Source organism: Apostichopus japonicus, chromosome 18 (genome assembly GCF_037975245.1).
Source record: "Apostichopus japonicus isolate 1M-3 chromosome 18, ASM3797524v1, whole genome shotgun sequence".
Taxonomy (NCBI): Eukaryota; Metazoa; Echinodermata; class Holothuroidea; order Aspidochirotida; family Stichopodidae; genus Apostichopus; species Apostichopus japonicus.
Window position 1 is genome coordinate 10,670,109 of NC_092578.1, and position 27,060 is coordinate 10,697,168.

At 37.0% G+C, this 27,060-nt stretch overlaps 2 protein-coding genes and 1 long non-coding RNA gene across 5 annotated transcripts in view; 1 reads left to right on the forward strand and 2 right to left on the reverse strand.

Annotated features, from left to right (window-relative positions):
- Positions 1–6,211, forward strand: part of LOC139958326 (uncharacterized) — a 44,928-nt gene extending 38,717 nt beyond the window's left edge. The window contains exon 9 of the mRNA XM_071955311.1: positions 5,939–6,211. Coding sequence (XP_071811412.1) covers positions 5,939–5,952 — 14 coding nt within the window. The 3' untranslated portion in view covers positions 5,953–6,211. The remainder of the gene's footprint in view (positions 1–5,938) is intronic.
- LOC139958329 (uncharacterized) lies at positions 4,457–5,932 on the reverse strand. Its single transcript, XR_011789763.1, has 2 exons — positions 5,102–5,932; positions 4,457–4,492 (listed from the first exon to the last, which is right to left on the reverse strand). It is a non-coding gene; the product is annotated as an uncharacterized lncRNA (long non-coding RNA).
- A 146-nt stretch (positions 6,212–6,357) lies between the features above and the next one.
- The window catches only part of LOC139958328 (F-box/LRR-repeat protein 4-like), a 45,603-nt gene continuing 24,900 nt past the window's right edge, over positions 6,358–27,060 (reverse strand). For all 3 annotated transcript variants that reach the window (XM_071955315.1, XM_071955316.1, XM_071955317.1), the window contains 7 exons: positions 25,706–25,832; positions 24,318–24,410; positions 22,955–23,062; positions 21,941–22,027; positions 20,232–20,336; positions 11,306–11,454; positions 6,358–9,409 (listed from right to left, as the gene is read on the reverse strand). In XM_071955315.1, the coding sequence (XP_071811416.1) occupies positions 11,322–11,454; positions 20,232–20,336; positions 21,941–22,027; positions 22,955–23,062; positions 24,318–24,410; positions 25,706–25,832 (653 nt within the window). In that variant the 3' untranslated portion in view covers positions 6,358–9,409; positions 11,306–11,321. The remainder of the gene's footprint in view (positions 9,410–11,305; positions 11,455–20,231; positions 20,337–21,940; positions 22,028–22,954; positions 23,063–24,317; positions 24,411–25,705; positions 25,833–27,060) is intronic.

Below are 27,060 nucleotides of genomic sequence, written 5' to 3' on the forward strand. Positions count from 1 at the left end.
CGATCCAAAACGACAAACTTGCGATACGTTTCCAAATCAGCATCGCACATTGTGCCGATTTGTGCGATACAAATTCCTAGTCAGATTTGGGAGCAAACACTCAAACCTTAACTTACGAACTGTCGATCACAATGTAGAAGTTATAATTTATTGAGTTTATACTCAATGTACAACTTATTCACTTGACCGTATAGCGAAAAAAAAACCTGAAAAAATAATATCCTACCATAGTTAAGTGTAAAGCAAATAGCCTAACCACCTCGGCGGTTACGAATCTCACGTAACTAAAAGGTTCCCTGGCAACGTGCCAAAAAAATGTTAACAAACAGGTGTTACACAGGGGATGAGCTCACAGCTGTTGGGAAGGTACCTGGGCAAATTCGCAGCACATGTACCGTGGTACAGTAGTTGGGTATAGGGTTAAACACTGCAGTTGTAAAAATTGTATGCATAGTGCACGCTATTCATTGTTAGGCAGCCTAGAAACGGGGCTTTGCTGAACGTTGTTTGTTTCAAGGGCGTAGGAACTGGGGGGGGGGGGCTGGGGGGGGGAGCGCCAGCCCCCCCAGTGAAAAATATGGAGACCCCCCGCTTCGCAAGTCAGAAAACCCCTTTTTCATTTCCAAATGAGAACAAAATCTCATTAAGAGCACCAAATTGCATCTAAGGCCAGGTGAAAATGCAAAATTATTTACAAAATGGAGTGGGTTTTGAAGTGTGCTATATTGTACCAAATTGCATCTGAGGCCACCTGGAAATGCAAAAAAAATCCAAAGGGGGAGGGAGACACCCCTCCCCTAAGACCCCTCCCCCAGGCCGGCCATCAGTCTTCAGCCCCCCCCCCCTCCACTCAAACGTACCTTACTATGCCACTGGTTTGTTTCATAATATCGGAAGTTTTGTAAGTTGCACTTTTTAAAGATTGAAAGACAGATTAAATCTCTTTTCATTTTATAACATAATATAGCAACTTCAACTTGTCATATTAAAATTTTCATCAGTTTCGTGACAATTTATATAAACAAGTTGTCAGTATTTTGCATCCTCAACTGCGAATTTTTTCATCGCCAGACATCGCAAAAATGACAACAATTTTCGGGGGCTTTCGCCCCCAGGATCCCCATGAGGGGTTCTACCCCATGACCCCACCATAGTCCTAAGACGGGCCCCTAGACACCACGCCTTTATGCTCGCACGTTACGCGTGCTAGGCAGGCGAACACCGGCGGGAAATCGGCAGTGTGTTCGCGGGAAATTGAACAAGGTTTTCCAACACTGCTGAACTGTGCAGTTACTGTATGCATCATGTTCAAGGTTTTCACGGAGGCCTTTGAGGAAATGAATGGTTAGTACAGTGTATATATGCTGCACTAATGCTGTGTGTAGGCCAAGGTTCACGAAGGTCATTGGTTATATTCGCATGCCGTAGACGTTTTTTTAGATGTTACGGAGAGTCAGGTTTCCATGGATATTAATCGAAAATGAATCTGAGTTTAACTAACGCTAAAGAAATGGATCGTCATGGGCAGATTAACAAATCATTGCAAGTATAAATAAGTACAGGTGGCTCTGCTGTTAAAAAGAAAAGTTCAATATCGGTTTGCTGTTATCGGCAATTAGGCAAAATTTTACCGATACCGATATGCTGCCGATATTGCAAATATCGACCGATACCGATATTGAAAACGATTATCGTAGCAACACTAGTGTAAATAATAATAATAAACAAACATTTTCTAGTTAATACATTGATCGCCAACATTTGGTCCGTTTTGTGGTAATTTCAAAACTGCTATTCAATATTGGGGAACTGCTATGCAACAAAAATATTGTATAGCAATTTTCGAAATTTGTTGCTATGCAATTTTTTGGCCATAAGTCGAACACTGACTACTAGTATAACCATAAAGTTATCGTTGTGCTAAGACTACAGTAGTAACTAGGCCGAGCCTATAGCCAAGTGCTAGGATAGGAAAGTAGAATTCAACTCATGTAATGGTGATAACAAACTTTGTTGGGACTGAGATGACAGTCTGCATTTGCTGTTTGCTTATACATGCATTCCTCATTTAGAAACCTAAGATGCAACACGACAGTCCTTGTACACTCAACGCAAATGACGATGAAGATGAAATGTTTGAGGGAAATGTATGCATGCTTACACGTATGCAACAGAAATTTTACAGAGGAATACATTTTGGGAAGTTCTATCCAAAACCGTTTTGCGTGTTGACCTATTTTCCTAACACCTTGTTCTTCAAATTATACACAGCAATAATGGCATATTGGTTGTTTCTTTAATCGCGACGTACCTTTCAGTTAAAAAACTGCAGCAATATTTCGAAGATCTTTTACTGAGCTTCAGCTTTTGTAGACTTAAATTGCCATAAAATTGTTCAAGGAAATGTTTTACCTCAACATGATCAAGTCAGCTTGCGTGAGTCGTCGTTTTGGGTGTACAAGATGGCGCGAGCGACCTTCAAATATCTGTAAAGCGTACTGGTGTCAGCAGGCTTCTATGTTTAAGTCTCTGTGGGTGAGATCTGCAACTCCATGGGTTGCCATCTTGTGATATAATTGTCTAAAACATGCATACTAAATTCAGGAACAGATCTGGGTAGGAGGTGCCAATATCTGTCATTTGACTACAGTCGTGTGTGTGAATTTGAGGAAATTCTCGTAAATTATCACTAATTTAACACAAAAGGGTTAAGGCCCTTGTCTCACATTCCCAAGGTGATGAACTGTCGTGTGGTTGCATCCGCCGAACACCGGACAGTTTCTGTAACCATCGAATTCATTTTTCTGCTCTCAAGCAATTTAAAACTTCACCAGCATAGCTAAAGGAAAGGGTTTGTACAGTTGATTTGTATGTTCTCTCTATTTGTATTTATGTCGTATATATTATTTATTATATAAGTATGTCACATGTTGCATAACTTTTAGTCCTCAAATATAAAGTTGAAGAAGTGAGGTCATATTATAACATATATTTAGTGTTAAATTGCATGTAGATATAGCTCAGTTCATCATAGCTGCCTGCAAATGTGAGCAATTTTAGTATGCAATTAAAGGCATTAAGACTCGCCCCAAACCGCGTGCGGCCATCTGAAAAAGTTAACTTTCTGTTGCTTGCAAGTGACGTTTTGTTCGTGTCACTACAATGCAAACAGTAATGAAACGTGATACCTTGTTATCTTTAGCTGGACCTGAGATGTCCATCGCTGTATCGTTTATATACTGTGCTGTGGATATCGACCGCAGCTGTATGTACTGACTGTACACTAGTGTCTAATTACCGACGGTAGCAAGCTGTGTGTATTTTCTGGGATCGATGGTGGTGTCCAACACTTCTGTTACACTTCATTCGAAACTAGGTCAGATTACCGGCATGAGACGTTTCTTTTTGCGCAAGTCTTCACACCCTTTGCGGAGCCTAATCCCATCTACTCCTCTTTGCTCCTTAACTCTAGAGGGCTGTTTTCCCTATTTCCCTAATAGCATTGTATTCTTATTCAAATTCTGCAAGGAAAATGCCTTTTGCCGAGACCAAAGATAAAAGGGAATTTGATTTGGAATCAGGTGGTTTTGTACAAGTGAGTTGAGTGATTTGAGTTCGCGTTTTCCGACTCTTTGTGAAGTGAGCTGACAAATACTACACTTTATGCACTTCTCCTTGAAATCCCCTCATGACCAGAAAGCCAAATGGCTAACCCGTTGCCACATTGTACATTCAAATATTTAATGCAACTCTACCGATAAGACTTACTATTTCAGAATTCACATTATCAGAAATGTTATTGCATTCATTTTGACCTGTTTACAAGGTTTTGATTTGTCTCTTGACTTTAAATGAACTTTGACCTTCAAAGATAGCAATAGGATTCTTTTACACATTAAGATGGATCAACTTAGCAAGAATCAACTTCACCCAACCTTTAATTCTAGAGTTATCATGTTTACGTTTCCACTTCTTACCTTTGTTGACAGTCAACTGACCTTAACAGAAAACAATAAAAATAATCATAATCATAATAATAATAATAATAATAATATAACGCTAGTCATTTGGCAGAAACCATGCATCTGCTAGCTGTTGTAGAACCCACTAAGAACCTATGACAGGTACCTTTACCATCACAGTGTTTAATACTTCAAAAGTATCAGGAAAAATGACATTTGCTGCAAGTGTATGCTTTTATTTGTATACATTTTACTCTCAGAAATAATATCACCTACATCAATGTACATAATATCGTTATATCTTCCAACAATCTCCTCACTACACTATTCTTACATGAAATCATTATTGTTTTATACAGTGTTGAAACTGTGCTAATTCTTCAAGTGCCAACTCACCCTTATTAACTCATTCTATTTGTCTTGTACAGTATTGATCATGTATATATCTTTAATTGTATTTAAAATCTGCTGTTATGTTTACTACAGTTTGAAAATTGATTTACCTGTTTGCTCGACCGTATGATGTAGCACTGAAAATTAAAAATGTATCCAATGTTCAAATGCATTTATTATCCTAATTTACTATTTAATTTCATTATGAAATGCTCAATAAGGATCTATTCTTATTTACAGTTTAATGGGGTTACTTAAAATTGATAAATACACTGACTTACTTGAAGGGAAGAGAAATTTATACATCTTTTTTTTCCAACATGTTGTGTTGTTAAACTGTTTTGAACTGTTATCGTAGTTTATAGAGGTATGATATGTCAAGGTACAACTGTAAGGGTGACATTCGTCTGCGCTCCTCTCACTGAAAATTAACTGAAAATATGTCCTCCTCCAAACGAGGTGCGCGACCGCCTACCATACTACAGTCGACCTCTACAATTTTGCACCAACCATTCAAGCTTTTCTCAAAATGAAATTGCAAAGGATCCAACTACCCTGTACTGTTATTTACCTAGTGTATGTTAAGTTAAACATAAGTCACCCAGGCACCTTTCCATATTACTGAAACATTAACAAAAGTAAAAGTTATCGTCTTATTCTTCATTACGTGAAATAAAACTTGTCTGGTCTGTGAAATCAACTGATTTGTAATGAGATTGTAGTTTCTGATAACATAGATAACTCACCAAAGTCAACTCACACAGCTTTGCAGTTAAGTAAATTCCACATATGATCAGACCGAGCGTGAGAATATATATGTGTGGTCAAGCAGCAAACCTGACATCCAAAACAAAAGGATTATTAGCAAAACCCTTAGTGGGAATAAAAACAACCTTTATGTCCTCGGTCACCCATGCACAAAAAAGGCATATGCCATCAACTTGTTGAGTTTGTTACACTCCATTTAATCTGGTTGGATCATGTGGGAATTTCTCTAGTCGTTTCGATTTGCATACCACTATGGCGAATACTATAGAGGTCTTGTAAAATTTCTAAGATAAAAGCTGAATTTCTTTTGAAATCCCTAACTGCCGCATTCTGGATTATATCGAATGAAACTGGGCCGTCATCCCTGGTTACACGGTATGCCAGGACGTACAGTGGCTTATGACTGGCGCCGTACTAGCAACAAAAGGCTACAATGGGATCGTCACTATACGACTGCATGCTCAGTTGGTATAGCGCTGGGCGTGTCATCCAGAGGACACTGGTTCGAATCCAGCTCTTTCCATTGCTTATAATTTCCCAGTCAGTTTTCCTTTGTTCATTCACTTTTAATGTTGAATTTTAGTTAGATATTGAAGGTTCCAAAAGTCAGCTTATGACTGAGGAGAATCTAGTTGTAGCATTTAGCAATAATGAATGGTCTGTTCTGTTATCCGAATGTTCATATACTATGGCTAAGTGTTGTACACGCAGCATTTTCCTTCTTTCTCAGTTTATTTATGTATTTATTATATGTGGTGCGTTATTTGTCAAGGGGACGATTTAGCACCGACTTGTTATTTCATTTATTATTTCAGTTTCGTTGGAGTAGACAAAGTATGAGGATCCACAAGTTGCAGCAAAGAAGCCGTGACGCGAATTCCATCTATGACGAGCATTACAAGTTCATTCTTCGGAAGTAGACTTGTTATAGAAGAGGCTGATGGTTGACACTTGTATTACACTTTTTGACTTATCTCCAGTTTATTTACGATCTTTTATTTTCGACATAGTTTTGTGTTTTCACATTTGAATTAAACTACTAATTAACCACTGTTCAGGTTTGTTTCGAATAAAATTCAAGAGAGCTACCTCACTGTTATTGTCGTTTACCGATAAACGCCTTTATAAAAACAAGGATAGAACCGTGCTCGAGATAGATTCCCCTACCTCATTCATTTGAAGCAATGCGTATCAATTTGCCTACCAATTCTTTTTTCCTCCGTAAAAGGTGATTGCTTGCTACAACAATTGATATAACTATAACACTGCACTTATAAGTCTAAACTTCAACCTTCCCCCCGAATTGTGTTCACGAATTTTTCAGACTATCAACTCTACTAACATTATAAGAATTTGACCTCCACAAAGAAGAACATAATTCTTGTTTCATCAAGTTGGATCTGTATATCAAGTTTATCCGAGTTTTATGTTTTGAGTTACGGCATGTTTACAAACCTTTATTAAATTTAAAATGAAGTTTCCCCTCCATAAAACACAAGAGGATTCTTAACAAGAATGCGAAACTCATTGAGGTTTCGCTGGCTTCATTGCACTAGACTTCTGCTTGTTACACCAGAAATAGCTGTTACAATATAAATGGCCCGAAACACTATGTTAATATACAATTACACTATGGCATGGTAAACATCAGTCAGTCTACTGTGCGTGACAATACACACCTCCACCAAAAACAATAGGGTCTTGTACTCAATGTCATGCATCCACATACATAGTATGAGAAATATCAACGATTTCCATCGTTTGTTATAATGTAAAAGGCTTTTCAGAGTTTGACCTCTGGTGACCTCAAATGAGGTTTGACCTAACAAGCAACAGGATTCTTGTACTCAATATGACAAATACATGCACCATTTAGCCTATGAAAAGTGTCTAAGACTTCTGCCATGAGAAATCAAGTTTTCAAGGTTTTCAGGCCTGACAAATGTTTATAAATGTACTCGCTATCTGGCGACCGTGACTTAAAGTCTACTTGCCAATACGCAAAATTCACTCGCCACTTTGACTGCTGTTCAAATCTCCATAGTACAGATCTACAAAATCAATACTTTCTATGAACAAAGGTTATAGTTGGGCAGAAACATGGTGCTACGTACTTGCAAATGGAAAATTATGTTTCTATGCAGTATAAAATTTAAACTTTTTTCCACCAAAAGTAAGTGAAGAACAAATAAACATGACGCATCATCATAAATAAGCAATTAGGCCCATGGTTGTGTCTCAACCAAATACAAATAAAACATCTGCAAAATACCTACGAAGATAGCTTGGCTTCTGTTACATATAAAGGGCTTCTCTAGAACGTGGCATATACTAAATAGTAGCTACTGTAGGTGTGCGCGAGTCTTTGGCCCATACAGTACCTAACTGCTACTTTGAACCGCTACTCGATAAGCGTGATTCTTTACATTATCCCAATTATTTATCTTGTTTTTAGCTGCAGATTGGGGCGAAAAAATATCGCCATTACTCCATTACACTACCTAAATCAAAGCGATCTTTTACGCAATGAAAACCAAACGGTTGAAAGAGCATCTATCTTTCACTTGCAACTAGGTTGCGTGAAAATCTTTGCCAAGAAACTATCAGCAATAACAATTGTATATTTTGCAAAATATGACTGACGTCATGTAGGAAATGCCTTAACAAATAACTAAGGAGCTGTTTGGCCACCATAAGTGGTATTCTGACACGAAACATTTTTCCTTCAGGTTTTTGTGTTAACAAATCCAATTGTACCCTACTCAGATGGGGATGACCAATGTTTATTGTTAGTAGTCTATACCGGGGCTGCTAGTACTGTACTCCTCTGTATGGGTATGCCTGCTCATAACCAAGCCGTGGTGATATCGATGTTTAAACACTTTTTTTAATTACTTGAGGAACTAATATATGAACCCAACATATTTACAAATGCCTGTAAAGGCATATTACTTAATTTGTTAGTTTAAACCACTCCCTGTAATAAATTGTTATTTTAGATTTTAAAGGATGCTTTTGATGCTTTTTGTTTACGACTTCTGAATTCAGATCCTACGGATGCCCATAAGGTAATTTCCAATTGCCAACAACCTCTCCTATTCTTATGAGGCGTAATGCAAATGTTATCGAATAGGCTGGTCGGTGGGAGACAAGGTAGATTTTTACACAGGTCTCCACAATTTGGCCCCTGGTGACCCCCAAATGACTTTGAACTCCACACAAACAATAGGGTTCTCCTACTCACGAAATATGAGATTGGTCCAAGCTTCCCTTCTTGAGATATTGTGTTTACAAGCAAGGCGACACACACAAACACACACGCAACACCCATACACACACACACGCCATCATGAATGCAAAGGTAACGATTATCATCGAAACCAAAAATTATTAAAATTATGACAGTTTAAGAGCCAGAGAATTCAATATAGAGGATATACCAACCAAAAATACATTACATTTACTTCTTACATAAAGAATACCCATAATTCTTCCTTGTAAAAACAAACAATGACAAATATAGAATGTTGTATGTACACTGATAAATATTCTACACATGAAGTAGTAGCAATAGTATTGCCACTCTACAATACTATATAAAACTATGCACATAAAGAGGGTCCTAGAATTCTATATCATGCTTTTTATCAGTAATATGTATTTGGAGGAGACAGTTCCATACAAAGAAAAGTTAGTGATCTACATAAATCAAATGGCAACAAGCATGTCTTGTTATGAGTTAAAATTCCCAACCAAATAGGTCAATATTATCATAAATATCTCTTAATTTCCATTTCAATAGCCTTTCAGCTATTGCATAAACATGTTTAATTGTTTCTTTGATCTCAAGTTTGCATTCTTGGTTGAGGTACCATAGCATGTAGGTCATTGCAAATATGAATACTCAGAAATTCTTTGTCCCATTGGATATACAATAATGAGTTCAGAGTTGGCACTTCACTCAAATCAAACAATGCTGATACATAGCTCCATAATCCAGCCTCATGATCAATTTTTATTACATAATAAATCAAATGTAGCAGCGACATGACCTAGAGCAAAGTTTTCATGATACCTGCAACAAGACACTACTTTACTTGTAGACTTGCTAAACCAAGTTATCCCCACCTTGGACACCTGCAGACACCACCAACAGCTACCTGCCTGACACTGTGTTCTCTACTGGGCCCTGAGGTGATCATGTGGAATGAGAAGGCCAGGGGGAGGTGGAGTTGCCATGTCCAAATTTGACATGGGCATATGTTAGGGTAGACTGTTCAGTCACTCTGAAAGAACAAAGACAAGCAACATTTGAAACTGAACACATGACAGAATATGAAAAAAAAGAAAGAACAGCCAACTGACTTTAAATAGGGATTCCTTCCCACATTTTTTATGAAAATATTCATCAGTAGCACATCCAAAGTACATTTTTAAGTGTTGACTATTATTGACTTTAAGTGATTCGCAAGGTTTCCGTACTAATGAGGATTATTTCAAAAATATTTGGCCCAGTTGAAGCGATCTAGTGACTGTAAAATTCAAACAAAATGATCCCTGTTCCTGTGCCAAAACATTAAACCGTACCTTGTGCGAGCAGATGTCTTGACATCAATATGGAGCCTATGCACTACACAGAATATTTGCACAAAACTCAATGCAAGGGAAGCAACTAATGACTCAATATTATTTGTGAAATGGGTCATTCAAACAGCTCTCTCTGCTGCGGAGAGTGAGACAGACATTACCAAATGATGCTGGGCATGGCTAGTTGCATAAAATACATGCCCAGCATATACAGGGTAGCCAGTACAGTTATAGTACAGTTATGAACAGAAAACTCAATCCATCTGTCAGCATATGCGCCCCATTGATGTATTCATATCAGCATAAACAATATCCACACGTCACTTGCATTGCTTCCCCCTTTGCCAGCAAGGAATCAATGAGGAAATAAGTAAAGAAACCAAAATGATATACCCACAATTAAGGAGGGCTAGTCCACAGAAAGCCCTGGGCCTTACCTGTGCCCAGTAGGTTTCCAGGTGGGACCCATGTATAAAGCAGCACGGAACACATTGCAGCAACCAAGGCTGTAGTAGGCTCATTTTGGGCGTGGAACTGCACTGCACATCAGAGATATCATCACCCAAACAGTCTAAGAATTCAACCATAGCTACCATACAACAGTGTTATTGAAGAGTGGATAAAGGTGGTTCCACTACAACCTATGACACCTAGCATCTGGGACTTGGTTATACAGTAGGTTGAAACCCTGGCCAGCTAATATAAGATAGGGTTTTTAATCCAGGAGACATCCTGTCCTTGTGATGTGATGTGTGGGTTTTTATATTTGGCTTCGCAAAACATGCACATGTAGCCGCTCTGTTTAGTGCCATAAAATAACTGCCTTCCAATATCATTTTATCATTATCTTGTTGGCAGTTCCAATTCTTTGAGATGTGGAAAAAATATTAAGGTAGATAGCTAACATCAAGAAACTTGAGCATGCCAAGGGAAATTGATAAACCATCTTTGCTCATTTCTCTGTAATATTTTAGTCATTCTTGTTTGTTTTTCAATTTGATATGACCTCTGTACTGAAATACCAGAGACAAGTGAAGTTAAATTTATGGTTTTTTCAATGCTCCTAGTCGGTTTTAAAGCAGACTACTTCACACAAACTTAATCTCTTTAATTGACTTTTATGAAATAAAGTTTTGTCCCCTTTGCATCAACTGCAAGGCATGTTATGTGCTAAACTACATAAAGGGATAATGACCTATTTCCCTTCAAATAAACAATCCAAATGAACTGTCAATGCGGCTTAATATAGTTTCAATTATAACATTGAAATAACCTTCAATGACTAAATGTTACCTGTGTTATTATATCAATTTAACATAAAACTTTTCCCATGTAATGTGCAACCTTGAATGATTTTCATATGAGCTTCCTTCAGTGTGCATTATCAATCAATAGGAAGACAGAAACTGGCAATGATAGAGAGGTCACGTTATGGGACAAGGTAACCATAACTGAAAGAATTCACATGACAACCAAATGTTTCAAGGGATCTAGGCATGCACATCAAGTTATGAAACATGATGAAACATGACAACTATAGGGTCCCTCCACTTGTTGTATCAATCTAAGTATTCAATTTGATCACATAACATTACCTAGTAAAGCTGATTACTATCTTGTGGTATGACTTTTCTTTATGCTGACATCAGGAAAACGTGACCTCCATACTTGCACATCTTCATCTGAAATCTGTTTACAGAAAGAGACATCCAGAAACACCAACTTCTGACACCTTGACAAAAGTCTGCAATGAAAAATGACAATCTTGGGGCAAATGCAAAAAATGTGTAACAAAACAACAAAGTTCTCCTATGATTACAAACTTGTTTAAAGTCTGCATGATTCAATATATTCTCCGCCCAACCGGAATAGAATGAACTATTGAAAGTTATCAGTGGACTATAGTAGTGGTGTAGCTTTTTCATCTATATGTTATACTTCATAGGTTTATATTTTATGTTTTTTATAACACATTTAAAGAAGTCACTTAATACTTCTCTTTTTAAATACTCGAGTACAGTATCTGATTAAATGGCCTGCTATTGGAATAGTGATTAATTTTGTCATTCACTTAGGCCTCTTAAACTACTACATATAGAACACTCACAAAGGTCACAATGGGATCAAACTTGGAACAATCTGTAAATCTGAAAGATGTGCAATTAGTAGTCTTAGTTGTCCACGCCAAATAATGCTGCCCTACTATGCTAGACATGGGTACAACTGTTTAAGTTTTAATTCATGTTTGTTTTGGATATCTAGGCTTCTGCTGTAAATTAAACACAACATCTAACAACATACTTTGTGACAGAATACTATCAAAATTACTTGAGGCAATAGAATATGTAATATTTTGGGCATAAATTATGCATCACTTTCTCCGCAAATTGAGAAATGTTACATAAAAACCTACTACACAGCTTCAGATAGAGGAAAATAGTGAAGAAATGATGTTACTGTGTATTCATTCATCTTGTTAAAATTCTGGAATCTAATTGGTCCATTGTCATCATTATAGATAATGCATGGTAAAGTTGAATATAAGTATCTTGCCAAGGTTTATCTCGATGCCAGCTAGTTGCCTCAGCTAATACAATGCAAACAAATCAGTTCAAGTTATGGTATGGCACCCCTTGGCAAGAAGATGCCCACACTTTCTAAGAAAGCAAACTTTCAGCCTGAAGTATACATATTGTGCCATATCCCAAGCTGTATGATTTAACATAACTTCAGGTAGAGTTTAGTCAATTTTCAACTGGAATGGATGAACATTTCAGAACGCTACCGAATTCCTTGGCTCTACTAGCAAGTAATGACCAAAAAAAAACATGTCATGACACCAAATTGTTACTTCATACTATGTATGTAAAGGATAAATAAACCACTTTTCAATTAAAAGAAGAAAATACTGCATACTCTTGAAAACCCCAACACAGTATTTTTCTCCAAGGTCAAAATATGGTTGATTGAATATGTAAACTATTTTGACTGGTTAAAACCTCCCTTAATCCAGAATTTGTTACTTTCATATCACACCTCCATGTTGATTTATCCTTACAATGTAATTGGAATGTTTGCTTAGCTGACAGTGTTCTTTATTAAAATAATATTTCCCTCTGTGTATACATAGTTTAGATGTTACAAATAAAATAAAAACATTTTCAGTTTAATTGTCATGATGGAATTTTTCACTTTGCTGTTGTCAGATGTGTACACAAAAGATTACCAAACTTGATCAATTCGTACCATCACCCTAAAAAAGCTATGAAGATGTGGTTATGACCTAAAGATGCAGAGAAACTTTCCAGCAATATTGTTAGCTAACATCTTCAGTCACTGCAATATCACTTAAAATAGCCAATTTTGATGGGATTTGTTAACCAGAAAGTCAAATGACTTTATGATTCCTTGCCATTTATGAGAAGGAACTTAAGATACAAGATTTTCCAACGATCTGAATTGCTGAGCAGGGATGGCAAGTCTTGCAGAATTGATTAATTCATACCTATGCAAAGAGGGTTGAAGGTCAAAGAAAATTCACTTCTGCATAATCAGACGTATTCTGACTGTAACCTGTAATTGACCTTTGACCTCAAGGAAAAATGTAGACATGCATTTAGCAAGGGCTATGTACATACCAAGTTTGAAGTTCAAGCAATTTCTGAAGTTATCACATTTTCAAATTTCTTAGACTTTGACATATGTTGACCTCAAACGACCTTTGACCTCCATGGAAAACAATGGGGTTCATCTGCTCACCAAGGGCTACAAACATACCAAGTTTAAAGTTCAAGCAACTTTTACTTCTTGAGATATTGTGTTTACAGGGTTTTCAGCCTTTGACCTCTGGTGATCTAAAATGACCTTTGGCCTCCATGAAAAAAAGGATATAGTAATCTTATCACTATGGGCTAGCAGCATACCAAGTTTAAAGTTCAACCAACTTCACTTCTTGAGATAGTGTGTTTACAAGGTTTCAGACCTTGACCTCAAATGACCTTTGACAATAGGATAGAGAACATCTTATCACTAGGGGCTACGTACACACCAAGTTTGAAGTTCAAGCAATTTTCACTTCTTGAGCTACCGTGTTTACAAGGTTTTCATACTTTGACCTCTCTTGACCTCCATGAACACTACAGAGATCATTTACTTACCAAGTGCTACCTACATACCAAGTTTCAAGTAGAGGCAATGTTAGGTTCTTTAGATATCGTGTTTACAAGCCAAGGCATCACATAAACACACACACACCGCACACACACCATCACCATCGCATAGATTCCTTAGGCAAGGAATCAATATTCATCACTTATAAGGAGGTTCATATGACAAACTGTCACATTAGTCTAACTGTGAACCAAATGTCAGTCCGAACTGCCCACCTTAATCTGATCTGTTTTAAGATGCTGGATTGTGGCTTATGGTCAGAGAAATCACTTTTAATGGTCACTTGAATCAGGAAATTTTTATTTTGCCTGTGCTAGTAATGAAACCTGAAATGAAAACTTTCTTTCCTTGTAGAATATGGACTTATCCGCTCAGAGAATTTCAAGTGTGAACAGTAACTTGGCTCCATGTTAAAATGTGTTTGTTTGCATGTACTACATATCACAGGATTTGATGTAACTGTCAGAATATTGCAAGCCATTCTTTAGCTTCTCAGGTTCCATTGCACATCAGAAAACAAAGATCATTATGTTGAATATTTTGATCTTAGTATATATCATATATTAACCATACAAGTTACATTTCTTGGTAGCTTTCAGATTGCATCTGCTGACATCACATGACCCTTTTGCCCTGTAAAAACAACTAGAAGTCTTATATCAAATAGAAGCAACTTAGGGTTGCTCAAAGCACTTTACATGTCCCAAGTTTAAGTGCCCAAGTAATAACATTTAGAGCAAATACAAGTTTAATGCTATGCTGACACTGTTCTAGCAAGTCCAATTATCTTAAATAAACCAGGTGTGAGTTCCACAAGCTAGAAGCCTTGTGTTGGAAGCTGTGATCACCACAGATCAATCATCATCATGCAAGACAATTCTTAAATAAACCAGGAGTGAGTTTCACAAGCATACCAAATCATACGGTTCCAAAAACTAATTGAATTTTGTAATTTATACACATCTTAACAGGAAGTCAATGTATTTCTTTTAGTGGTGGGAAAATGACTGTATTCTGGATCCTCTTTAGTCTGAAGAGTTTGGTTGAAGTCGCACCACAAGGAAGAGAATTTGCATAGTTAGTCCAACAAGAAACAATAGTGAGAACCAGTTTTTCTGGCTCTCCTGACACAGATAATACATTGTGGACCTGCATGTGTAATTGACTAGTTGATCCATAGTATGATTATGTACTTGGAAAGGCTGATGTGTGGCTTGGCCACATGCCAAGTATTTGCCATCTTTGAAACATCATGTATCGAGGAATCCAGATATCAACCTCTGCTGACCTGAATTGACATTTGTAAAAAAAATGCAGACCCTAAGAATAATGGTCTTGCATATACAAACTGTGTACAACTACAATTCTGGACATACAGTAGCTTTTAAGATTCACACATTTTGCATTTTCTGAGGTGAGGTGGATCAACATACGATGTCACTTTTGAAGTTATTGTGGTTACATTGAAGATTTCAAACTTTGATCTATGGATGCCTACTTTTACCTCTACTAAAAACAATAGATTTCTTACAATCATTAAGTTCATACTTATGCTAAGTATGAACTTCATCCAAAGGTTTGCTTTAGAGTTACCATATTTACTCAGAGATTTGCCAGAGAATGCTATAGCTTACTAGGATTTTAGATCTTGTCCTCTGTTGTCCTTAAGAAATTGTTACCTCAGAATAAACAATGGAGTGCTTGTAGTCACCGAGGTGGATCTACTGTACATAAAACATAAACAGTTTATCCATGCTTTACTTTTATTGTATTTTGCCTCGGTTGCCTTTTGACATGAAAAACAAGAAATGAAGTACGAGGCATAAACTTGATCCAAATTTCACTTTTGGGTACACCATTGTGTTTATAAGGCATTCAGACTTTGACCTTATGTTGATCTGAAATGACTATTGACATACACAATTTCAATCATAGAGAGTGATCTACATACCAAGTGGCAGTTCACACTAACTACACTTTTTGGGATATGATGCTTACGATGGGTATGAAACTCAAATACATTAATACACACACACATGGCATTGTATCTGCAAAGATTCATTTTCAGACAGGAATCAAAATAGAAAGCCTAGAAGCTCTGTGAATCCTTGCCTTCAAAATATTATGTGAATTCACCTGAATGATTAAGAAACTGAGTAAAATCACCTAAGTCAGAACTGGAACATCAGAAAGATCCAGCTCCCTTGACCATTGCAGAGGTATTTTCAAACTCACTTCTTTACTGAGTACTTCAATGATACTAACTGTACATTTCTGATGCCAAAATGTTGCAATGCTCAGCCTGGCATATCCCCTGTCTAGAATGCAATGATCAGCATGGTATATCCTGTCTAGAATGCAATGATCAGCATGGTATATCCCGTCTAGAATGCAATGCTCAGCCTGGCATATCCCCTGTCTAGAATGCAATGATCAGCCTGGCATATCCCGTCTAGAATGCAATGCTCAGTCTGGCATATCCCGTCTAGAATGCAATGCTCAGCCTGGCATATCCCCTGTCTAGAATGAAATGCTCAGCCTGGCTTATCCCGTCTAGAATGCAATGATCAGCGTGGCATATCCCCTGTCTAGAATGCAATGCTCAGCCTGGCATATCCAGTCTAGAATGCAATGATCAGCATGGTATATCCTGTCTAGAATGCAGTGCTCAGCCTGGCATATCCCCTGTCTAAAATGCAATGCTCAGCCTGGCATATCCCCTGTCTAGAAAGCAGTGCTCAGCCTGGCATATCCCCTGTCTAGAATGCAATGCCCAGCCTGACATATTCCCTGTCTAGAATGCAATGCTCAGCCTGGCATATCCCCTGTCTAGAATGCAGTGCTCAGACTGGCATATCCCCTGTCTAGAATGCAGTGCTCAGCCTGGCATATCCCCTGTCTAGAATGCAGTGCTCAGCCTGGCATATCCCCTGTCTAGAATGCAGTCACATAGATGCACTCTCAGACCGTGCATAAATATTTTACTTTGTTGAGCTATTAACATTCTGCTACAACTTTTAGCCCTTTTAACAAATGTCAGGGATGAAAGAAGCAAATTGACTTTATTTAACTCATTTTATACATTTTGATAACTTGCTAACAACAACCCTGTCCCCCAAATCAACAAGTTCATCTCTATCAATTTCTTTAGGGTTTTTGGTACATGTATACAATGGTTATCTCTATGTCACCAAGTATGTAGATAAACTATGTAGATAACCTATGGAACCTTCTTGTACTTTGTACCAAGCTGCACTCTTCGAGTTTTCAGACTTTGACTTCTATTGACCTGAAATGACCTTTCATCTTAAATTTCCCTAGGGTTCTTGTACACACCAAGTGGATTTAAATACCAATAATGAAGTTCAACCAAGTTGTGTAGCGTGGTGTGGTAGTGCAAATTTCCCACAACCGGTAGTGTTGCAAAATGAATCCCCATATCGTAACCACTACCGGGATTTCCTCAACATTTTATATATGGTTCAAAGCCCTTACGAGACTCAATGTCATACATACAATGGCATAGCCTAGGTTATGTACATACTCTTACACGTACAATTATAAAAAAAAAAAATCCAAAATAACACGCTATATTAGGGCCTTTGTTTTAACATACACTTTCAAAAACAAAAATTTCTTAAAACTTATAAAAGTAGCCAAAGATAACTATAAATGATATTGGGGAACCCTCCGTAATCGTAAACAAATTCATTTCATTACAGCATCAACTCTCAAGTACCATACTGCACTGTGTGTACCAGTACCATACCCTAGGCTATAATAATATACAGTCCCGGGCGAATAAAAATTTAAGCTGGATATACTCCCTACGGTTTGGCTCAAAATAAATCGTTAAAATTATTATATCAAAATGAGATGATAAACATGTGGTAAGATTTTATACATGGGGAACCTTCACAATCATCGTTTGAAGGAAGAATAAATAACAAAAACTTCAGATTAACTTTGAGGTCCCGCAACATGCTCAGCCCAAGTAACGTTAAATATTTGGTGTAGCCTAGGTCCAAATTACTACGTGAAAAGTTGATTCATTAATATATAGGTCTAGGCCAGTACATAAATTGATCAGAATGTTATTCAAATTAGGAACACAGACACCAGATATAAACCTGTTTTCTTTTCATTTCAAATAGTAACACTTAGATATTTTCATTATTACCGGGATTCCCAGGAATGATACCGAAACGAATGTAATAACCGGTTGTTTTCCCACTGGTAGTATTTACACATTGACTGTGATCGGAACTAGTCAATACCGGGATATCGGGATACACATGACTACCGGGATCCTGCACAATGCTATTTGTGTAGTATACTGAAAATTTCATGTCCAAAACTTTGCATATTGTGTTATGCATATGTGGCTGCATAAAATGACATTGCTGTTGACATGCTTGAAACTCAAATTGTGACCATTTTTTCAAACCTAATGTTTATCTATAGTTTCACCGAAAACATTTAAACTACGATACAGTGGAACAAGAAACATCAAGTTTGTATTTTCAGACACTTTTATTACCCATTTACCAGAATAATACTGTGAATTTTAATACATACTCAAAGTTATGGAAATTTGTCTTTGTTTCAAGCATTCTGATTCTGGTGAAATCTGCACAAACCATCAACAAATGACGTAGGTGAAGATAGAACTAAACCACAAAGTTATTGTATACCATCTTACGTTTAAGACATGCAGACGAAACATATACATACATGCACTCACACACACAATCACCATTGCATTGATTCCTCATATCTTTGGCAAGATATCATAAAGTGAGTGCATGAAACCCATTAGAACATGATTTCATTAATTTCCAGTTCAACAATAAGTTACATCAAAACCACATAGAGAATTGATCATGGTTTGACTAGTAAAGATTCAGTTTTGAATCATGATATGGGTATGAGTAGCAGTGCCCTACCCAAAATTTTGTTGTTTGTTTTGGCGTTCAATAGGTGGTGGGCGGAGCCTCAGCGATTGATTAACATGTGCCTTAACGTTGTAACAACTATAAAGCTAAACTGGTTTTTCCTCTCTCTGTCTCACAGATAAGATGATGCTTAAATCCCTTTCATGTGCATATGATAGTATTACTAGGTTGTTGATTAAATATTTGTCGTTATTAGAAGTGTTTCATCATGTCGGATGGTCTAGATTTGCCATCGATACATGAGAGTTAATATTCATTATAAACGAGACTGTCAGGTTTGCATGTAATTTACACGAGTCCTATCAGTACAAAAGTGATTTAATTCTTGATATTGTTAATAACAGTATATTATAGGCCCCCTATGAATCAGGATGCCGTAGATGTGACATTTTAGATAATTTCTTTGTACGTAATGTTGCTCAGTCACCTAGCGTTATGAATAGGCTACAGCGTGTACATTTGGTCGTTAGAACTGTCATGAGGGGTGACGTCATTGCTTAGCAACAAGAGTAGGGGATTCCCCGAAATGATCCAAAACTGCAATCACATAGAAATAAGTGTTTACGGCCCGCCAGATCGATTGTGCTGTTATGTATTGAATTATTAGAAAGAAAGAGCAGGTTTCAGTTTATTATTGTAAGAACTAGAAGTAGCCTTTGTTTATGTCAAGATAAAATCCATTCAGATGCCTTATCCAAATATGCAGTTAGGTATAATTTGTGAGACTGCATAGTTTGTTGTTTTATTATAGAGCGATTGATTAATATGTGCCTTAACGTTATAACAACTATAAAGCTAAACTGTGTTTCCTCTCTCCGTCTCACAGTTTTACATGTAGCTTGGTGGACTGGTGCTTGGGGTCCCTGCTGCCAAAGGGGATTCAGAGATCCGGGTCTTAACAATCAGGTCTTTTGATCCACTGCTAACTGTTACCAAATTTTAGCTTTGAGCCCTACCAATTTTTAAATTGTTCACATTCCAGCCAGTTATGACCTTAAATGACCTTTGACCTCTCATCCTAAGACAACTTTTGAGCCCCTCACCAAGCAACTATAGTTTCAGCAATTTTCAGTGAGATCAAATTCCTGGGAGAAGCATTTAAAGGATTTCATGTTTGGATCAGCATAGATGATGGGTGGAAGGATTCACAGATATGATGATAGACTAAGAGACAAACAGTTAGACAGATGGACTGCTATGGCATAAGATTCATTGGCTGTGTCAACTGAGCTTATATAACATTTCATCTTAAATATTGTAACAAAGTTATTGTAACAAAAGCTCATTCCTAGACCTTACAAATTGCGCATAGTAGACAACCTGGTCAAAATGATGAGTCAAGCTCTGATTCATGTGGTCAGCATATGACCATGTATAAAATGACATATCCACTCACCTCTCAACACTAGATGGACTCACATAATTTGTTCCCAAAATATCAAATTGCTCAAGGTCATTACAATGAGATGCAATAGCTTCAATATCAGAATCTCTTGTTGTCCTATCCGGTGAACAAAAATAAGAAATGAAATGATATCAAAATGATATTGAAAACTTCCAAGTGCTTCTGGAATGAATACATCAGTTGTCATATATCGTCATAGGGAAGGATTACGAAAATTCATACAGTTCATCATCGAAAACTCCTCAGCATGGTTTGTCTGTCTGAGAAAATTAAATAGATCTGCATTTCAGAATAAAAAAACTAATGATGGTATTAGGCCTGCAATCTCTATATATCCTTCTACTTGGTATATCTATTAGCTTTCTGGTCACTTCGCCAACAACCATTTCACCCAACTGCCATTTCGGCCAACCAGCCTGGTCATTTCGCCCAACCAGCCTGGTCATTTCGCCCAACCAGCATGGTCATTTCGCCCAACCAGCATGGTCATTTCGCCCAACCAGCATGGTCATTTCGCCCAACCTTTTTTTTTACTAATATTCAGTCAGAATAATATTACTTTTTCTATTTCACTAGTTCAATTTGATTTATTTTGGGTTATGTTACTTAGTGGTAGGTAAATAAAGTGAGGTCCGCTCGATATCGATCAGAGTCTGAGCGGTTATTTCGGGTATAATGGGAGGATTACACTACTTTAGGCATTTACGCATACAATGGAAGTTATATTATTATACAAACAAAGGGAATCGGTCTTCATAAAAACCTATCAAACCTAACCCGTAAAACACTGGTCCATCCTACTGACTAACAATTCCCGAACGTTTCCTTATTAAATTGAAAAAAAAAAAAATATATAAAACCCGTCCGTAATATTGAAGTACTATATTTAATCAATGTAACCACTGTATCAATGTAACCACATATGTAATCAATTTAACCACGACTTCAAGTTTCCTTAATATTCGGTTCGTATCCCGTAACGTTAACATTTCCCGAACGTTTACTATCAAACCTATCACACCGAACCCCTAAAACACTGATCCATCCTCAAGTTTCCTTAATATTCAGTTCGTATCCCGTAACGTTAACACTTCCCGAACGTTTCCTTACTAAAGTTATACAAAGTAAAGGACTTCAAGTTTCCTTAATATTCCTTAATATTCGAACGTTTACTATCAAACCTAACCCCTAAAACACTGATCAATCCTCAAGTTTCCTTAATATTCGGTAGGTATCCTGTAACGTTAACGATTCCCGAACGTTTCCTTTTGAAGTATCATATTTAATCAAGGTTGGGCGAAATGACCAGGCTGGTTGGGCGAAATGACCAGGCTGGTTGGGCAAAATGACCAGGCTGGTTGGGCGAAATGACCAGGCTGGTTGGGCGAAATGACCAGGCTGGTTGGGCGAAATGACCAGGCTGGATGGGCGAAATGGTAAGGTTGGGCGAAATGGTTGTTGGGCGAAGTGACCTGCTTCCCTACTTCCATCTATTACAGTATGCTTGCAAAGAAATCTTTAATGCACTATAATATATCACATTTCCCTGAATATAACTTTTTGTACAATATGTTTATAAAGACACAACTGACTATCAACAATCATTTACTTTCCTATTTAAGACACTAAAATGAAGGATAGGACCTGAAAAACAATAAATCTTTCTGATTTCTCATCAGAATTTGTTGCTTGGTGTCTACCTTATTGATGTAAGGAACAGTTTTTTCAACTTCTGGCAGGACTGCACCAATGTTATGAAACATTGACTCTGTGCTTGTATATGAGAGCTGCAGAGGAACGAACAAAAACCAGAAAATAAAAAGGCTTAGTGTACTCAATAGGAAAAAAAAAAAATTAAGTTACCATGTTTACAAGCAGGTGTGACATACACACACACACACTAACATGGCTGAAACCCTCAAACCATGTGGGATATCACACTCTGCAAGTTTACAGTGCATCAATTAATGTAAAACAACAATCAAAGGTCAAACTGAGAATTTGTACAAAACAGTGTTTCATAAACTCCTACATGGTAAGCCGATGAACTTCCAAATTGGTGGTTTATGTACCTGGGCATGGAATGCAGTGCCCCCGGGACCTATGATATCATATGGTCAATAAATACAGCATTAGCACTGTAATTAATGTATTCAATGAGAGTAACAGGAATGTGTCATACCCATGTAGAAACACCATAATTTAGAATGTTTTAGCTAATGTACAATGACAAAGGTCATGAGATCAATGAAGTTCAAGGTTTTGAGTAAACTCCAAATCAGAAGGTTCATGAATTCAACTTGGTAGGTGTATGTGTCTCCGGATTGACAACATCGTAGTACTCACATAGTTTGGGATCTGCAACTCTATGGATTGGCTACTTATTCTTCATTGTACTAATGATTTCATTTATGTTAGCACCAAGACAAGTCTTAAATATTGCTGGTGTTTGATAAGGATGAGCTACCTTCAACTTTTGTTGATAGGAAATCTGTAACAGATCCTAGGCGATGGAAGGTAAAATAAGATGTTCACAAACCTTCACTCGCTCAACAAAGAGTTCAAACTGTCATACATTGAATTCAAATTACAACTCTTTCACTACAATGCCATATTTTTCTTCAAACTTTAAATACAATTGGTATCAGTTTCCCAAGTATTTAATATGTGAATCTTTCCACATGTTTTTCCCAAATATAAGTGACAAGACTTACCACCATCCTATGTCTAATTCTTCCAGTTGATGGCAATTCTGAGAGAAGTAGTCAACACCTTCTGCTGTAAGACCTTTTGCTCTCCAAAAGTTCAGCGATTTCAAATTTCTGGAGAAATAGACAAGAAATAACACTTAACTCAACAATTTGGACGGGATTTGGCTTCAGATCGTTATGGGGATGGGGTTTGTAAATTCTGATGATGAATGCCAGGAAAATTTGTATACTAACCAACAATAATCTACTGAAACCATATGAATGTATGCCCTGATATTTCACAGCAGTATCAGGGTGTTGTATAGCACCTAGCTGTGATGCAGTCTCTCATATTACAGTGACTTTTGAAGACAACGTCAACAATTCTGGTGGTTGGAGAACACTTTAACCTACCCAACCATGCCATTAATGACATGTAATTACAAGGGATTGAATCCTTAGGTAGCCGTCCTGACCTAGTATGAATCAGCAGAGAGAAACTGTGGATGCAACACCTTCGCACCATTCAACCTCATGCGCTCAACATTCAGGAAGGACATGACTAACTTTTCTTCTGTTTCCCCACCCCCCTCAATATCCCGTTGTCCCCCCCCCATCACTCACTCCTCTTCTCGTATCTCACTTCCACCCTTTTATTCTCCACACTTTCTGTCTTTGTCCTTCTCTAGTTACTCCCTTCCCTTAATCCTCTCTTTTACCCTCTACAGTTTATCTCCTACCTCTTCTCTTCCCCTGCTGGTTTCTTTCTTTCTTCTCTCCATCCCTTGTCTACTAATCCCCTTACATCTACAGTATCTCTTCGTGTTAACCCTGCTCATTAACCTGTCTGAATTCTGTGTGTGTATTTGTCCCTTCTGTTACTGTTAATTGTCATTTAGCCTCTGAAGAAGATCCTGCTAGGATCCAAACGTCAGGCCAACTTACTTTTACACATTCCCTTACACAGGCTCTCAATAGTGGATAAGCAATTTGCTAACAGTTTTGTTTTATTTTGCTTGTATTCAATGTCTAAGTATTATACTACTTCTTTCTAATGAGTTAATGCAGAGCTAGAAGACTGTTTCTGTGGTCACTACAAATACAATTTTAAAATGTTAATAAGTTTACATTCCCCTTTTCAGGTTCTTTCAATTCTATAAATTATTGCACCCTTAGAGGTAATTTATTCATTTTCAGTTCATTTATTTTGTTTTTCTCAATATACATACAATGTAGATTGAATATGTATGCTTTCATTCAATATATATAATTTTAATTGTACAAACAGAAAGGAAGTGGTCTAAAGGACCTTCATAGGCTTAACAAGTTAATCCACTCCCCAAAGGTAAAGAAAGAAAGATAAAAGTAAACATCTAATATCACTTACTTACAGTATTTTCCCAGAGATGAAGCTATCAGATCAAAGTCTTGTATAGTAATAACATTTCCTACATTCAAATGCTGTAAACCTGGATTAGCTCTGGAATAAACAGAAAGATGTACCCTTTAGAATTTTAAACAAACTGCATTATAAGGTACAGATTACCAGAATACCACAGTATGGTTCAAAACCATTGAAATTGCTTGAAAATAAGTTGTAAGTTGCAAAAGATCACACCATCTTGCTTTTAAGCACTCTTTATTACCCACGACTATAGGCTACTGCATAGCCTAAATGTTGCACATGTTATACTCACCATTCTTCTTACTGTAGTTATATATTGCTCTTATACTACAGTGATGCATCCTACTTGAAATAAATAATTATTTAATGATAATTTACAGTTCACATTTCACTTATCATAAATGCTTTTCCTATAACAATTAACACTGAAAGCATCCTAACCTGTAGCATGGTTACATGGAAAACAGTGGACTTTAATAACATGTAACTGATTCACAGTTTTCAGGGGTGTGCCAAATTAGGGGTATAGACAATACAGGTACTGTACACAAGAAAGTTACAGGCCTACAACAAGTACATACTGTACTGTATGCAAAGCAAGATGGTCCTGCTCAAACTAGTTATCATCCCAATATTAGTAGGGGCGGGGGGGGGGGGGGGTGGAATAGGCCTTTTGGCTGCTTGTAGCAAAAACCATTTTAGCTGTTCAAAAGGCCAAACAAGTTTATCCCATTACACCTCTGTACACGCAACCATTAATACTTAAGTGCATTGCCACCACAATTATGTGGGCGTCGCTTCTTCTACCAATTTATTAGTGCAATAGTTGCAGAGTGTACATTATTAATGCTCTGTGTACTGTAGTCTGCTCCTTAAATGCACAAAATGATACTTTCGTGTGTTGTGTCGTAGTTACAGCTGGGTGATGTAGCTTCTGGTACACTGTCCTATGACTAAACATACAGGCTCTCAAAATGTTTGTACTACAGGCTTCACTAACTTATTAGGACGCAGAATTGTGATTCGAACAGAGCAATATGCCCATGAATGGGGATTGGTTTCTGGACAAAATAATTTATTTTCAACTTAACTCTAACAAAAACATGTTTGTTTTGAAGAAGCAATATCAAGTAAATTATACTGATATCAGCCGATACCAATTGTGCATGCTGATATCGTTGCAGCATTACTCTCAATTATGCCAAAATTCCTCAAGATTGGAGTGAAGGAGTTCAGCAGAAAGACCAGTCTCTACTTAAATACTTTTTGCGTAATAATATAAGTTTACTGTATGTTAACTAAGTAGCTGGCTAAACCATAAAAGAAATGTAAAAAATTAAAAGAGGTGAACTGGTGGATATTTGACTCACTGGATTATTTCTGTAAGACTGTTATCATCAATAGAAGAACGGTAAAGATCTAGACTGGTCAGCGAACTTAGGTGACTAATACAAATGTAACTGTTGTTGGCATTGAGACTTGACGAAAGATTCAATTCTGAAGCAGAGTGTAAAGAGGAAAAGACAACAGTAAACAGTAAACTGCTTATAGAGAAAAGTCATACACTTTTACAACAGATATTGTCTAAAGATTTGAAAGGGGGAAATTTAAGCTTAGGTGAAAGATATAGATTAAATCAAAATCAATAGATATTCATAAAATAAGCAAATCAGACTAGTTTCATAACAAGATGAAAGCTCTCTAAGATGAGATTACATAAATGAAGGCATTTTGCAGTGTGGTAGTTAACTTTAGATGTGTGTAGCATTACCAAAGCATTCTGGCCAGAAATATCACACAGATGTATTAGGAACGGCTTTGACCTTAACATCCATCAAGAATATCAAATTTGCTTTTTTAGAAAATATTAGACACCCATTCAACTTGTTCTTATTGCCTACCAAACACTTTATCTTCAATTGTTAATGAACAATATACCTCCAGATGATACAATATTTTATCACAAACTTTGCCTTGTGTTGGATGTTGAGTTTTATACTTTGCAAAACCGAAATGATGACTAACATGCTTTATGTGTTGAAGAAATTTTCACTTAAAGTATGGGATTTACCTATAAAAGTTCAGAAAACAGACTCCCTGTATGGTAACTTGTAAACACTTACCAAGAGAGAAGGATCTGTATATAAACAATGTTAATGATATGTAAGTTTTATAAATACTATAAATAAATTATGTTCATGTTTTGTTATTATTACAAATACCACTAATAAATTATGTTAATGATTTGTTCATACTGTAAAACATATTGAATAAACAATATAAAAATGAACAAAGGGAGGTTGCAGTCATGTACATTTATTCAAGTACTTGAGGTTCCAAATACCAAAGTCCGAACACTGCTTTTTTGAGATCCATGTATCAGTGTCCTAGTACAGTAGTTAGAATCATAGTACTGAGAACGAGTACTTTTTCATGCAAGTACTTTTTGAGTACTTTTGATTTATTAATTATGCAAGAACCTCATGCTAATAACTGCTTCGAAGCAAATGATCTAACAGTTGAATCTGATCACATTGCTTGGATCTTTATATTGTTTGCCAAATTCAGAATGCCTCTTTTGGACATAGGCATGACAAATTGTCAGTGCGCAAAAACTATCTGACGTGTACACAAGGGTGTTAGACTACAATTGCAATCATGCTGTGCATTGTTTTGTACGTTAAGGCCCTGTCAAATCTCATCGGATTGCACGAACGGACAAGAG